The sequence below is a fragment of the Perca fluviatilis genome, chromosome 11 (genome assembly GCF_010015445.1).
Source record: "Perca fluviatilis chromosome 11, GENO_Pfluv_1.0, whole genome shotgun sequence".
Taxonomy (NCBI): Eukaryota; Metazoa; Chordata; class Actinopteri; order Perciformes; family Percidae; genus Perca; species Perca fluviatilis.
In genome coordinates, this window is record NC_053122.1 from 13,687,972 (window position 1) to 13,702,723 (window position 14,752).

The following is a 14,752-nucleotide window of genomic DNA, read 5'->3' on the forward strand; positions in this document are numbered from 1 at the left end:
CAACACAAGTGAATGGCAAGTCTGGTTGCTACTGCCTTACTTTCAGCATTATGTCCCGTTTTTTTCATTTCATGATAAATAAAAACATTACATTACTTGTCAATTTAACGTTAAATGTCTCGTTATAATGAAATATCTGCGTACACAGAAGTTCCCTGCTTATCAGAAACGTCTTGAACCTAACGTTAGCAGACACATTCAGTTTGCTAACGTTAGCTAGCTAGCTAGCTAAGTTATCCAGTAAGTGCGACAATGTTTCAGCGGTTATTCCTTCCTATTTCTGTTTTTGAGTTAAACATTACGACTATGCATAGGGCCGTCCAAAACGGCATTTGAACAAGTTTAACAAATGTATTTGTATTCGTTGTGGTACCTCGCTTTACTCAATAAGGTTCTTATAATTTGAAAATACAACCGGAACTTATTTTTTTCTAGCTAAACATTACCGAGGAATCCGTTTCCTCCTGACTCTGCTGCTTTTTGCTGAGCTACATCGGCCGAGCCAACCGTATACCGTAACTAGCTACATGCCAGACGATGCACTGAGGGTGGTTTGCAATAAAGACCACCCGCTATGCAGTGCTGGTGCTCGGTGCACTGTTTGTAGGTTTCTGTTTGGTAGGACAGACTGAGTCCAGATATCAGGAAGCTGAAGAAAAGAGAGCTGTGAAAGCAGACAGACAGGAGGCCACGGTTCCCCCTCTCACACACACACACACACCACCCCGGCCTTGATGGTGATGTATGCAAGGAAACCAACAAGAGTCAGCGATGGGTAAATCAAGCACCAACCATAACATGTTAAAAGTTATTCGTATGGTTTACCAATTTTTTTCATATGTAGGTTGGTTATTCGTGTTGGCTGTAACCGTTAGCCATCAGTGCTACGAGCTAACAGTTTGCAATTAGCTCTGGGTTCCGGATGTTTCCTGTAGCTTATCAATTAACGTAACGTTAGCTAACTAACGCGTTAATGGTAAACCCTGGGTGTATAAATCACAATATGTAGCTACGATACGTTTAAAACATGATCGGTATTTTCTACTAACGTTAGAGCAAGCAGCTGTTGCTAAGGTGGCAAATCAAGCTAACTTGGCTAACGGTAGCTAAATAAGCTCCAGAAAGTATGTTGCTATGGTAAATAAGTAGCCTAACCGTAAAAATACAAACTGTCTTACAATACTGTTTGTTCTGTGTGTTTTCACAGGTGCAACGACAGAAGGGATTCGCAATCCTATCAGGTATGACATATGACAATTTGTTAAGTCACCTGTCATTGCTTTCCACTAACGTAACGTTAGCTAATCAAGGTGCAGTATTTTCCATTCAAATTAAAACTCACTAACACTTCCAGTTAAATTCCCAATTATATTGTCACTTAATCATACTGTTGAACAAAATAAACCACTAAAACTTTATTTACATTCAATCTACATGGCTATCACAAAACTTCCCATATGAAGTGGCAGTTTGTGTAATGTTCTTGTAAAACCTGGCAAAGTTTGCTCTTAATTCATGTTGTGTTGATATAGCATCAGGCACAAATTTTGACACCACTGTAGTACTCCTTGAACATCACCACAAAGTGATGTTACCAACTTTTAACTGGCTTCCTGTAGGATACATTCAATACATGCTGAAAAGCAGAGAACCTTGGCTGTACACTTTATATTTTTATATTTATTACAGACACACACATTTCACACGTATATTTATTTTAACAAAATAAGGAAAAAATGACACAAACTACCCATCCCAACAACTCTTTCTGCCATGCTTTATTCAACCTAGGCCCATAAATCTCAGCCAAAGAGCCAGTCCAGCAGCCTTCACCGCTATGACAAAGTGCGCGATGGCTCATCAGACCCCACACCCCCTTACAAGATGCTGCGACGCTCCGATGAAAGTCCTGGCAGCAGACAGGGAGACGGCACGGGACATGGCAAGGCAAAAACCTCTCACGCAGTTAGAGGAAAAAATGGTAAGCCCGGATCAATTCAATTCAACAACTTTATTAATCCCACAAGGAGCAATTATTAGGATCTGGTGGTCCTACTAATGCATGCACATTTTATCTTAAAGGGTTGCTATAAGGAAAAGGCAGCATCTTGGTCCTGCACCTCAGACAAATAGAAAATATCAGATGCTTGTGGCTGCAGGCAAACTATCAGCTCTCAGCCTCAGCTGACTTTAATCAATTGTGTACATTGATCAACAAATACATTCAGTATCTTCAGTGTTAATTATGGCATTCTTTCTGTGTTGATCTCTGATATACTGTGTGGACTTGTTTTGTCATATATGCACTCTTACCACTTATCACTTTTGGGCAGACGTGGGTGCAGAGTTTGATGAAAAGCATAACATTAACCTGGAAACTCTCATGGGAACAAAGTCATGTGTCGCACTATTTTGTCCTCTCACTGCCATCAGATCACAAATATAGCTATTGCTGCTCAAATGTGAATAATATAAACTCATCTCAAACAAAGCGTTTCTTATTTGGCAGTTGCAGTGGTCACTAAGATGCACTCCCCTGCCAAACATTGTGTGTTTACTCTTACTTGATGAATGGCTTTGTTACAGGGACCAGCGGCTCTCCTCAGGAGAACTCTCACAACAACAGCTCCCACCATGGCTCCGACTCGCATGCGACTCAGAGCAAGCCTGCAGACAGGGTAAGACGTTGTCCAGTGTTATCTAATGATATACTCTCAGCATTTTGTGTAGAAATTGCTGTCACGCTACTACGGGACATGGTATGCAAGACATTATGTAGAAGCATCTCTCTTTCTCTCTGTGCAGACATTTTTGTCTCAACAACAATGCGTGATTGAATCTTATGTAACAGGCTCCTTCTATAGAGTAGATGGTCTGATGATCTTATTAAATCTCACTCAGTATCTGGTTGTACTGAGCAATAAGGCCCAATACTCGATATTTAATGTTGTTTGGGAACCCGGTGTTGATGTATACTGTTATTAGTTATCATTTTGAAGTGAGTAGAGGGTGGAGAGCGGTGCACATGTAAAGTCAACATCATGACAAGAAGACAAAGCGAACATGTTTCCAAATCTAAACTTAAATGTGCATACACAGTATGGTTTCTACAAGCAAGTGACAAATGTGGAGCAAAACCGCAGGTTTGTCCTCATTTGTGCACCGTTGTGATCCATTATGAGATGAGAGATGAAAGGAAAAGAAATCCACAGAGGAACACATTAAGAGACACAGGGGCTTTACAGTTCAGGTTTGGCAAGATTAAGTTATTAAAGATAATCTTTCGCTAATTTAGTCTATTGATAATTATGTCTTCCTGCCCTTCTCTGCTCTATGTTGAGATGCTCAAGCCGAGAACGGGTTGATTAGCTGTTAGCTGCTGCTAAAATAAGGATAGAATTGAAGAGGATTCAAAACTGTACATCAATTATTTTCCGTTTTTGCCGGGGGTTGATGCAAAATTTGCAACGGCAATTCATGCAGTAATTGTGAAATCACATCTCAATTACATTTGTTTTTAGCAATACCAAGGCCCTGCTGTAAAATCTACAGTTACTACTGCTGTCCATATTTTTCTTAAGACCATCTAACCTTTTTTTTTGTGAGAAAGCATGAAATAGATGTTATTGTGGCTCAAGCCTCCTCTGCAAAATCAGTCAGTTTAGAAATCGGTGCAATTGTAAAAAGGAAAGACAGGATTCTTCCTGAAATTGTTGTAATGACTGGAAGTGTCGGTATGTACACGATCATGAATATTAAACATATCGCTCCCATCCACACTGAAAAGCCCTTATCCATTATTGAGGGTGGAAAGTGAGGGATGCTTACCTACTAAATGAACACGGATGCTTACTTATCAAAGGATCATAGACTTAGAGGACCATAGCTCATTTACCTGCAAGTCATCATTTAACATAGCTGCTGACTATTTTTCGAACATGTTGTAGCTAATGTCCCTTCACTTCCATGTAGCGTGGACATTTAGGACTTAAAAAAATTATTTGCAATCGTTTCTAAAAAGCATATATCTTACAATTACATTCCAGGATATAGTGTCCTTCTCTCACAGAAAGAGTCTTTGGATAAGAATCAAATCTGTTTTACTATGTGAGTCCATTCAGCTTTACATATTTATATCACACATATATAGCTAAAGAACAATTCCAGATACATAACACATTTTCACTATGACCACTACTACTGTCATTACTAAACACTGTGCCAAAATATGGACGATAACTTTACGTGAAACAGGTGATTTAACGTCACCGCTCATTTTACAAATAGCTTAGCAACAAAACAATATGCTGTGGGAACATTCCTACGATTTTTCATTGGTTGGTTTTGAGCGGTATGCATCCCCACTAACCTAGAAAATGTTTTAAACAGTAATGTTAAAGTGCTCATATTATGCCTATTTTCAGGTTCACGATTGTATTTAGAGGTTGTACCAGAATAGGTTTATGTGGTTTAATTTTCAGAAAACACCATATATCTGTTGTACTGCACATTGCTGCAGCTCCTCTTTTCACCCTGTGTGTTGAGCTCTCTGTTTTAGCTACAGAGTGAGGCATCTTACTTCTGTTCCATCTTGGTTGGGGGAGTCGCACATGCTCAGTAAGTACTGCTAGCTAGTCAGTTGCAGAGTATGAGGGTGTGCCACGCTAGCAGCTAGGCGAGCATTATAAAGTGTGTTAGAAAGTGACGCACATTCGTCACGGAAGTAAAGGCTGGACTACAATAGAGCTGTTTGGAGCAGTTTGTGAACAGTGTTTTCTCTAAGGTAAGTCCCTTTGGGGTGGATTTTGGGCTTTTTCACTTTGTAAACCTATAACGTGCACAAAAAAAGATGTGTAACACAATAAAGGAAAGGGGTAAAGCCAAAAAGCATAATATGAGCACAGCCCTAGGTACTCTTTAACTTGTCATAGTATCTCTTAAGTTTTCTAAGGTCTCACGTCTTGTCTCTCTCAGCACCAGGACCCAGCAGATGACTGGACAGAACACATCAGCTCCTCTGGGAAGAAGTACTACTACAACTGTAGAACTGAGGTCTCCCAATGGGAGAAGCCCAAGGACCTGTTGGAGAGGCAAGCCCTCTTAAAATGAAATGACAAAATACGTACACTAAAAAGCCAATTCAATTTTCAACCTGAAACAGTAATCGAGATTCTCATGCAGTCATACACATTACAAGATCAAGCAGTGCACCAGAATATCGTTAGCTGAGTGTACAGAGTCTAACTGCATCCTGCATATTGTCACTGTTGCTTTCTGCTTATTCTGCTTCAGGGAACAACGACCGAAAGACCCAGTCAAGATGGGGGCGAATAGTTTCCCCAGGGACATGGACTACAGACAAGAGGCCTTGCAGGACAAAGCCTCAACTAGTAAGTATAGCAGAACTATAAAACCTAAGCAACGTGGTTCAAGTTTTTACAAAGTCATCCTCTCCAAGATTGTGACGAGCTTCTGTTGATCACTTCCTGGAGAAACATTTAAGATACAGAGAGGATTTACTACATATGTCTGGTGCACAAATTTCCCTGACAAATATCGTAATGCTTTGTTCTCCTGCTCTGCTCGTCTCCACAGAGACAACATCAGGGGACCAGTCCACAGCATCCAACTCCGGCCATTCCTCATCTTCCTCTTCTTCTCAGAGCCTGAGCTCTGCTCCTGGTGCTTTGGGTTCCACCCCCTCCGCCATGTCCTCCTCCTCTTCCTCCTCTTCGGGGCAGGTGCCTCAGTCTGTCCAGTCCCCGTCACCAGCACTGCTGCAGGACCCAGCCCTCCTGCATCAGCTGCTCCCAGCGCTGCAGGCCACTCTGCAGATGAACAACGGCAGCATGGACATGGCCAAACTCAATGAGGGTGAGGGCACAACCGATCAAAGAAACACAAGATGTCACTTTCACGCAGCTGTCTTCCATAGTGTCTTTCTCTGTAGTTTCACCAGAGTCATGAATTTTCATCGTATACACATAGTTGCTTTAACGTAACATTTCCATTAGGGATCGACCAATTCTGTTTGTTCAAGGCCGATACCGATTATTAGTAGTTAATGAAACGAATAAGTTTTTCAGAACTTATGGATTTACATTGAAAATTAAATTCTTTAGGTCAGAATTAAGATTTTGGAATTTTACAAACTCCAACAAAAAACCTTGTTTAAATGCTTTAAGCAATTGTTTACTACTTTCAACATAATACCCAGTAAAAGATAGTCAGATAGTGTTGTGGGCGGGACATTAAGTCAGACTCAGTGGTGAGTGAAACCGAAGCAGAGGGACAGACACAGAGCTGTAGCGGATTCAAAGTAGTGCACTTTTTAATTAATTAACCCTTGTGTTGTCTTCCCATCCACCATGCAACTTTTAGTTTTTCTGGGTCAAAATGTAAAAAAAAAATGTTTCAACTTTTTTTGTCACTTTTTTTTACAAGTTTTTAGTCACTTTTCCCGATGTTTTTTTTTGAAGCGTTCATGAAATTTTTGTCACTTTATTTTATTTATTTTTTGACAATTTGGTTGAAAGAAACCGGAATTTCTGATATCGACGCTTTTGGGTCAAATTTGACCCGAGGAGAACAGGAGGGTTAACTTTATCGGTTATCAGGCAAATAAAAATGGCGATGCAGATAATCTGCAAACTGCCAATAAATGGCCCGATAATCGGCCAGGGGCGATAATCGGTCTATCCCTAATTTCCACACTACATTTCACCCTGGAGCCACCAAGTGTCCCAGACATTATGAAATTACGTTTGAAAAAGGGGGGGGATCAACGACCAGACAATTACATGTTCACAACATCTGATGTTCTTTTGAGTGGAGGGTGTAGCACTGTAACACCGGCTCCTACAGAGAGTGTTGTGTTATGGGTTGTTTGTAGCCTTTTTGTTGCTAAGCTAACAAGTGTTTGCAAGTCCATCTTGTATTCCAGCTAATACGCCAGTCTGTGTGAAGAGCTGCATGTACAGCAAAAATATGTCAATATCTTTCCGTCACTTATGCGTGTGTTTTGATCCTGTTATTAATGGGCGACGGTGTTCGGCTGTTATTAACCTTTCTGTTAATATGATTAGTTTCTTGCTATTCTGTGTGAACCTGACATACATGCGTGATTGTTGTTTAATAGTAGTAAAATGACATAATATACATAAACCGGCTCCAGTGGCTGGTGAAAAGACTAATCTTTCCACTGATTAGGTTTTTTTTTATCTTAACTGTGTTTTCTGACATAACTATACGTGTTTGTGCACTCACCTGTTGTGTGTGTGTGTGTGTGTGTGTGTGTGTGTGTGTGTGTGTGTGTGTGTGTGTGTGTGTGTGTGTGTGTGTGTGTGTGTGTGTGTGTGTGTGTGTGTGTGTGTGTGTGTGTGTGTCTTCTTTCCTCCCTCCAGTCTTGGCAGCTGCTGTCACCCAAGCTTCCTTGCGGTCTGTGCTTCATAAGCTCCTCACTGCTGGACCTGCTTTCAACATCACTGCTCTGCTCTCAGCTGCTCAGCACTCCAACCAAGGTACGGCCTCCTCGCTGTTTCTCACCATCTGCTACACTAACTCATTTTTTGTTTTAAGGATCCTGCTATCCCTGTCACTTCTTTTTATTTTATTTTTAAGATTATTTTTTGGGCTTTTCTGCCTTTTTTTTAAATTTTTGACTGGACAGCTAGGTGAGAAAGGGGGGAGAGAGAGAGGGAAGACAAGCAGGAAAACGTCACTGGTCGGATTCGAACCCTGGATCTCTGTGTCGAGTAGGGCTGGGTATCGTTCAAAATCTTTCGGTCCGGTGCCAATTTCGATACCTCAGTTTCTATGCCGGTTCCTAACGATACTTTTTTCGATACCATGTGTTTTAAAATCCATTTCAACCTCAACAAAAATACATTAAACACAAAGCTTTTATTTTCCACCTTAATTGTGAATCAAAACAAAATATTCTGGTAAAACTGCTCACTCAGAGTGACATTAATAAAAGTGCCTTGCTTTGCAAGCTCAGCCTGTTAGTCAGTCATCAGGGCAGAGAAACCACCGTTGTGGCGGCTTGTCTAAGAGGAAGCGTAACGTCAACAGCACAGAGGCTGCTTTCGGCTCGCCATTAATATCATATTGCAGTAAACGCTGTCTGTGTGAAGTTTAAAAAAACTGTAACTACACTTGAAACAACCGTGACTCTCTGACTTCAACAAAACTGCAGACAGTTTTGTGTGTGTGTGTGTGTGTGTGTGTGTGTGTGTGTGTGTGTGTGTGTGTGTGTGTGTGTGTGTGTGTGTGTGTGTGTGTGTGTGTGTGTGTGTGTGTGTGTGTGTGTGTGTGTGTGTGTGTGTGTGTGTGTGTGTGTGTGTGTGTGTGTGTGTGTGTGTGAGCTCCGCTCTGTGTCAGTATGCAGAGAGGACAGATAAGCTTGCGCTCAGACGCTTTTGGAACTGAAATTTGGCACCGAAAGATGAATAATTTTTCGATACTCATAGGATTGGAGTATACCAATATATAAGATTTTCAATACCATAAAAGTATCGACGTTCGGTACCCAGCCCTAGTGTCGAGGCATAAACCTCTCAGCATTTGTGCGCCCTGCTCTACCCACTGAGCTAACCCAGCCACACTGCCAGTTCTTTTTAAATGCAGTGTAATACACAATTTGTTCTTGACCTTCAGTCAGTAAAATTCTGCATTTTATGCAAGTTAACTGCGTGTATCGCTTTTTCAGATTGACTATAGCTATGTGGGAAAACAACAGATGTCCTCCCATGTATTCCAATAAGCCTTCTCTGCTGGAACAGAGGATGTGTTGCATAGCAATCGCAACAAGTGTGCCAGAAAAAGATGACACAAGTCTTCTTGTGTCCAACCTGAAAGCCCTATATTCCAGGACTAGCCTTGTAATGTGCTTGTGTTGTCAGATTGCTTGCTGCCTTGTTGCTAAACTGATTATTTACATTTGAAAGCAAGCAAGGGAATTAGTGCAGGCGGAGGGGTTTCATGAGGACCAGTACTGCCAGTGTCAGAGGGAAAGCATCGCAATGAACCTTCTCTTGCTCCGTACTGATTCTACGTCCTCCCGTTGCAGCCCAGCACTCCAGTCAGTCCCCCGTCTCCCTGACGTCGGATGCATCATCGCCGCGGCCGTACGTCTCACCACGCAACGGCACACCACAGAGCAACCAGAAATCCCTTCTTGGCGTGCACCCTGGCAGCATCGCATCCTCACAAACAAGGGTGAGTCGCAGGAGCAAAAGTAACAGAATAGTCCAGTTTGAAGAATGTCGGGAGTACTTCCCGTTGCTCGTGACTCACCCCCCACCTTCTCCCTCTTCGCCACGTTGTTATGACTGCCCTTGTCTGTTAAATTTTCTTTTCCTGGTTTTCATTCCTATTTCTGTCTCTCCTGCCGTCGGTCCTTCCCTCTTCAGGGCAACATGTCTTCAGGTAAACAAGGATCAGTCCCCCTGTCTCAGACCGCAGAGAAGCGTCCAGAGGACCCCAGAACTCTCCAGCAGAGAAGGTACAAGTCACTTCAACTCACCATTTTGTTTGTGATGATGGATTGCTTGGAGGTAAAGTAAACAACAAAACCAAAAAGGCTGTTTTACAAGTCAAAGGACACCTGAATTACAACAATACATTTTACAAACTTCAATAGCAACGTGTCCCTAGCAGTTTTCATGGTTACTATCAGTTTGGTAGAAATTAGTTCCAAAGAGGTCTGTGTATTATTCAGAGTAATGTTTTCTGGAAAGACATGTAAACAATAGGGAAAGTAATTTATTCTTGCACAAATCCAATATGGAGACATACCATTACATAAATGCATATCCAGCATTTTTGACGTAATATTATAGGGCCACACTTTTCATGGCGGTTAAGTGCTAAACACATTGGTGAGGTTGGTTATTCACCCAAATTGAATAAAAAAATATGATGAGCGGTATTTGAGTTATTCTAAAGTGATAAAATATGAGAAAAAAAATGCCATGGGCTGAATAAATCGCGGTATCCTTGACTAATATGCCCAAACATCGGTATTTCAACATTAGGGAAACTAACAACATTGGATGTCACTTTATTTACACCCTCTTTCCTCTTTCACCCCGGTAATTATTTGTCTCGCTCCACCAGCCAGGAGATGCTGTGCACGGGATCAAACATAGCTGGTGCTGCGTTGCCCCATGTCTCCTCAGGCAGCACCAGCCAATCCCAGGGCGACAACCCCGGCTCATTCACCCCCACCCTGGCAACTCATTTCGATGAGAGCCTCATCAGACATATCCAAGGATGGCCTTCAGAGAACACTGAGAAACAGGTACAATCCGCCACGGAGATTTCTACGTTACAGAGCAATAGAGGGTTACCAGTTACCACTGTTTTGTTATAGCTGTAGCATCATTACGGCGCTACAAAAGCAGAACAGCTCCGTGGGGCTGCTGGCACAAATATAGGCTTTTGGTCTTTGACAAAAAAAGAAAAAGTCATCACAAGGTCTACTTACTTGGGTGTTTACGGAGCTTTCGGGCTCATCTTGTGGCCTTTCTCAGCTGTTGTGATAAACCATAATAGCTAAATCATCTCCATGACAACCAAGCAGTAGGGGTGGGAATCACCAGAGTCCTCACGATACGATATCATCACGATACTTATGTCACCATACGATATTATTGTGATTTTAAACATATTCCAATATTCTGCTATATATATATATATATATATATAAATAAAAAAAAATTGGGAAAAATATTAAGTTGGAAAAAAGGTGATCCATTGCTTGATAGATAGATATATATATATATATATATATATATATATATATATATATATATAGATTGATTACCTTTTTTCCAACTTAATATTTTTCCCAGTTTCAAATGATGTCCCCAAAGGAAAACTTTGTCAACATCTGTTTTATTTAAAAAGATAAATTTCTCTGTTTGTTCATCTCACTTGAATTTTATTGCTGCAAAATGGTATCGCCAAGCAGACAAACTGGCCGACACATATATTATAATAATAGATTGATACTTGGCGTCAGTGTGATACAGTATTGCTACGGAAAATATCGCGATACTATGCTGTATCGATTCCCCACACCCCCTACTAAGCAACTCCATCTGAAGAGGGAGGCCATTAGTTTTGGTTGAAAGCTTTGCAAATACCAAGTAAGTGGTCCTTGAGTCATTCATTTTTCTGTGAAACTTGTGTCCAAGGTCAAGAATAAACCCTCAGCTCAACTTTTGAGTTTTGATTCATCCAGAATCAGTAAGCTAATGTTGATCCTTGTTCTCAAAGTATTGATCGATGTTGAATGTTTGTTGTGTAAATCTAAAGTCGTGACTTGACAATAAGCACTCGTCCCTCTCCGCCAGGCGGCTCGGTTGCACGAGGACCTCCACAACATGGGCAGCTTGTACATGTCCGAGATCTGCACAGAGATGAAAAACCTCCGCTCCCTGGTCCGAGTGTGTGAAATCCAGGCCACGCTGAGGGAACAGAGGTGAGGCAAATGTTCCCTTTGCATTCACATTTTAGCTGATGCGGACATTCACAGCACACGTTCACATGTACTTGTTTTTTCTCCTCAACTACAGAATCCTGTTTCTGAGGCAGCAGAGCAAAGAGCTGGACAAGCTGAAGAACCAGAACTCCTACATGGTGTGAGGACCTGACCAGAGAAGAAAGGACTGGGATGGATGGATTGAAATAATGATTGAAAAAGAGGAATAGACTTGGACAGCAAGCTGCTACAGCCCGTTTACTCTCCCCACCAGAGCAACTGAGAAAGGCTGTTAGAAGACAAATAAGGTGGCTGCTGGCAAGGTGAAGCTCCATAATCCCGAACATGTCCTTTTGTGTTTTTTTTTTTCTTTTTTCTTTTTAAAATAAAAAAAATCTTTTTCCAGTACATGAATCGCTTTCGCCGAAAAGTGAAACTGCCGCTTCACCGAGTCGGACCTTTTAACCAGTGGACATAGAGGACCTGAGGCTCTTTCCAAACAGCACCTTTTCGGACTGTGAACCTTGGATTGTGTGTATTGTATTGGGTTAACTTGTTTTCTGGTGTGTTTTGATGTGTAGTGGTCAGGAAAAGATTACAATTCATTTTTGGGAAAATGAACTCAAAACCATCTCATAATAATTGGTGTGACGCCGTTTTGGGGTTGCTCCCCAATCTTCTGAAATGGACTTAGTCATGCATTGAAATGTATGGATTCAATGGCATTGATGTTACTAATGTTATTTTTAATTCACTATACTTGTCCGTGGTTTTGCCATCCCATTGTGTCCTCAAGCTGGTTGGTTTTACATGAGATTAGCGAAGATCTTCGGCCAGACCTTTCTGAAAATACTTAAATGTGCTTCAGCTATTTTGTCCCACTTGATCTGGAATCTGCGTCATGGTTCCAGTGGTACAGATTCACTGGGATGTTATGTCAAACACATTCCAGATGTTTCAAAGCCATTTTGCGGGGGGGGGAAAGGCCTACATTTTTGGACCTAGGTTGGCTGCTAGTACATTTAATGGTTGCATTCATTTGTAGCCCTGCTGGCTGTTTTCTTATCCCTTCTGCTATTTGTCTTTCTTTTGTATAATTGTCCTTTTTTTTTCTCTCCCAAGTCCACTTGGGGGCAATATTTCATTCCTTTTGTGCAGCTGTGCAAGAGACTGTGTAAACAAATAGAAAAGCGACTAAATCGACAGTCAAGTAAAGCTAAATTATTGTTGCACATGATTGACTACGTCCTTGTAGGCATAATGGAAAAGATCAATGAAATGAAGTTTTATTTCTTCAAAAAGGAAACTCATGCTTCGTTTAATCCATTTTTGTTCAGCTGTCATGGCTGCAGCCCTTTTATCAACTGACTGGAGCCAGATTTGGCAACTTTAAAAAAAAAAAAAAAAAGGGTTATTCATGATGATAGGGTATACTTTTTAAATCAACATCACATTAAATTGCAGTCGTACAATTCCACACCCGTAAAGCATCTTCCTTTTGTCGCTCGCCTATTCTTTCCCTTGTCCTTGAATAGTTTCCACCAGACATGATGTGCACACTTTTTTTGGGGTGAGTGGGGTCGGGGGCTTTGTATTCCATAAAATATGAGAATAAAATATTATACCACACATCTTGCTTGACATTTACTCATTGTTTAGCTGTTCCAGACTTAATTAAGATGTTTGATAGAGGTTGTGTGTGTGCACGCTGTATGCCTGAGTAAATTTCCTGATGAATTACACATTCTGTAATTGTGCTAAATTTAAGTGTGTAACTATGCAGCTAGGGGAGGGTTAGGGTGATTGCTTTGAGTAATTCATGTCTTGACTTGTCAGGTCGCAGGAAGCGCATCATTCTATCTATCACCTGTACATAATGTACAGTATATTAAGGAGTGGAGTTTAATTTATGGCCACAAGATGGTGACCGTGAATACTTTACCTTGAATCTGGTTCTGCTTATGTGTGCATTTTTTGCTCTATCAGATTAAAAAGCTATTACTGCTCATGTCATGTAAAATGTGGCCTAAACAAAAGCAGAAGGCTGGATGAAATCAGAATCGAGTTGACCCGTGTTATTCTTGGCCTACTCTGAGGCAAAAGTTAACATTTATTGGCATGTCCTTCATATTTTTACTGGTACTCAGGCTCTGTCAGCAGGATTTACACGTGTGCTGAAGTTCACCAATAAGAGCTTGGACTCTGACCTCGGTGGGTCATGTTATGCGATGCAAGCACACCACACAATACACTCGTATAGGTTAACAGATGTAAACTAATGAATGCATGTGAATGCTGCCAGCTGAAATTAATGTCGGCATTGCTGAAAATGCAGACATTTTAAAGGCTCAAATGCATTGTCCTGCACTGCTGAAAAACCTGGAAACTGAAATGTCAAACTAGCAGAATTGAAAGCTTACTGTATTACCTAAAGAAGCTACGAGCTGAAAGACATTGCTATAGAAAGGCTTACAGCTACATGGTAATACTGCCAAAGTTGAAAGGAAACTCGTCTGTTTGACACCAAAATAACATAAACGTGTTCCTCTAAGTCCAAAACCCACTCATGTCTCATATTTGTTAGTTTAACTATGAAACACATTTCTAATAATCTAAATGAATCCAAATCATGTAAGAGATCTCTGTGTGAAACAGCTTGTGTTTCCTCTTTGTTGCTGATTTGTTATTTTTGTGTCACAGTAAAATCCCTCTATTTGTACTTAATGGTGAAGTTCACATGGAATAGGACAGCTCCACTCACAGCATGTGTTCTCTGTTCAACAAGCCAGATGATAAGAAACACGTACAGCAGTTATTTTTGCGGTTTAGTTCAAGTCAGGTGTGAAACTGTTTCATTATATTGGCACAAATCTAATTCCATAAAAGTGTCTCGAAGATTGAATGCAGATGAATTTAAACTGCTGTGATTTCCCTTGTGAAATGTTGAAATAGCTTTCTTACCTATACAAAACATTACAACAATTAGAACAATTTAAATTGACAGGTAGAACAAAACAACAATAATAATATCACTTCATCTAGACATCCAAAATGAAAAAATAAATCTAATTTGTATTGTCTTCAAGAACCTCTTAAGCCGCTTAAAACCTTTGTACAGACTGTGTGTATCATTGTATAACTGCTGTGCTGCTGCAACCTGCGGTTTCCCTTTTCATTTCTACTGCACTGCATGTTGACCCTTAATATACTGCTATACTTTTTTCTGTTCATATTATTTAAATTTTCTGTTTTGTTACCGTTTGC

General features: G+C 40.8%; 1 protein-coding gene across 1 annotated transcript; it reads left to right on the top strand.

Moving 5' to 3' along the window:
* The first annotated feature begins 449 nt into the window (after window positions 1-449).
* Window positions 450-12,912, top strand: LOC120567849 (WW domain-containing adapter protein with coiled-coil-like). Its single transcript, XM_039814930.1, has 13 exons — window positions 450-775; window positions 1,208-1,241; window positions 1,792-1,981; window positions 2,587-2,678; window positions 4,975-5,090; window positions 5,293-5,390; window positions 5,596-5,874; window positions 7,404-7,520; window positions 9,071-9,219; window positions 9,414-9,505; window positions 10,120-10,303; window positions 11,361-11,488; window positions 11,583-12,912. Exons 1-13 carry the CDS (start codon window positions 735-737, stop codon window positions 11,650-11,652), a joined length of 1,590 nt encoding a protein of 529 aa, XP_039670864.1. The 5' UTR covers window positions 450-734; the 3' UTR covers window positions 11,653-12,912.
* The last annotated feature ends 1,840 nt before the right edge of the window (window positions 12,913-14,752 follow it).

What these genes read in the sequence shown, in the direction of transcription:
- LOC120567849 (XM_039814930.1), top strand. Translation starts at nt 735, where the DNA reads ATGGTGATGTATGCAAGGAAACCAACAAGAGTCAGCGATGG. An exon ending in CATGGCCAAACTCAATGAGG is followed by an intron (nt 5,875 to 7,403) that starts GTGAGGGCACAA and finishes TCCTCCCTCCAG; the next exon opens with TCTTGGCAGCTGCTGTCACC. An exon ending in CAGAGAACACTGAGAAACAG is followed by an intron (nt 10,304 to 11,360) that starts GTACAATCCGCC and finishes CCTCTCCGCCAG; the next exon opens with GCGGCTCGGTTGCACGAGGA.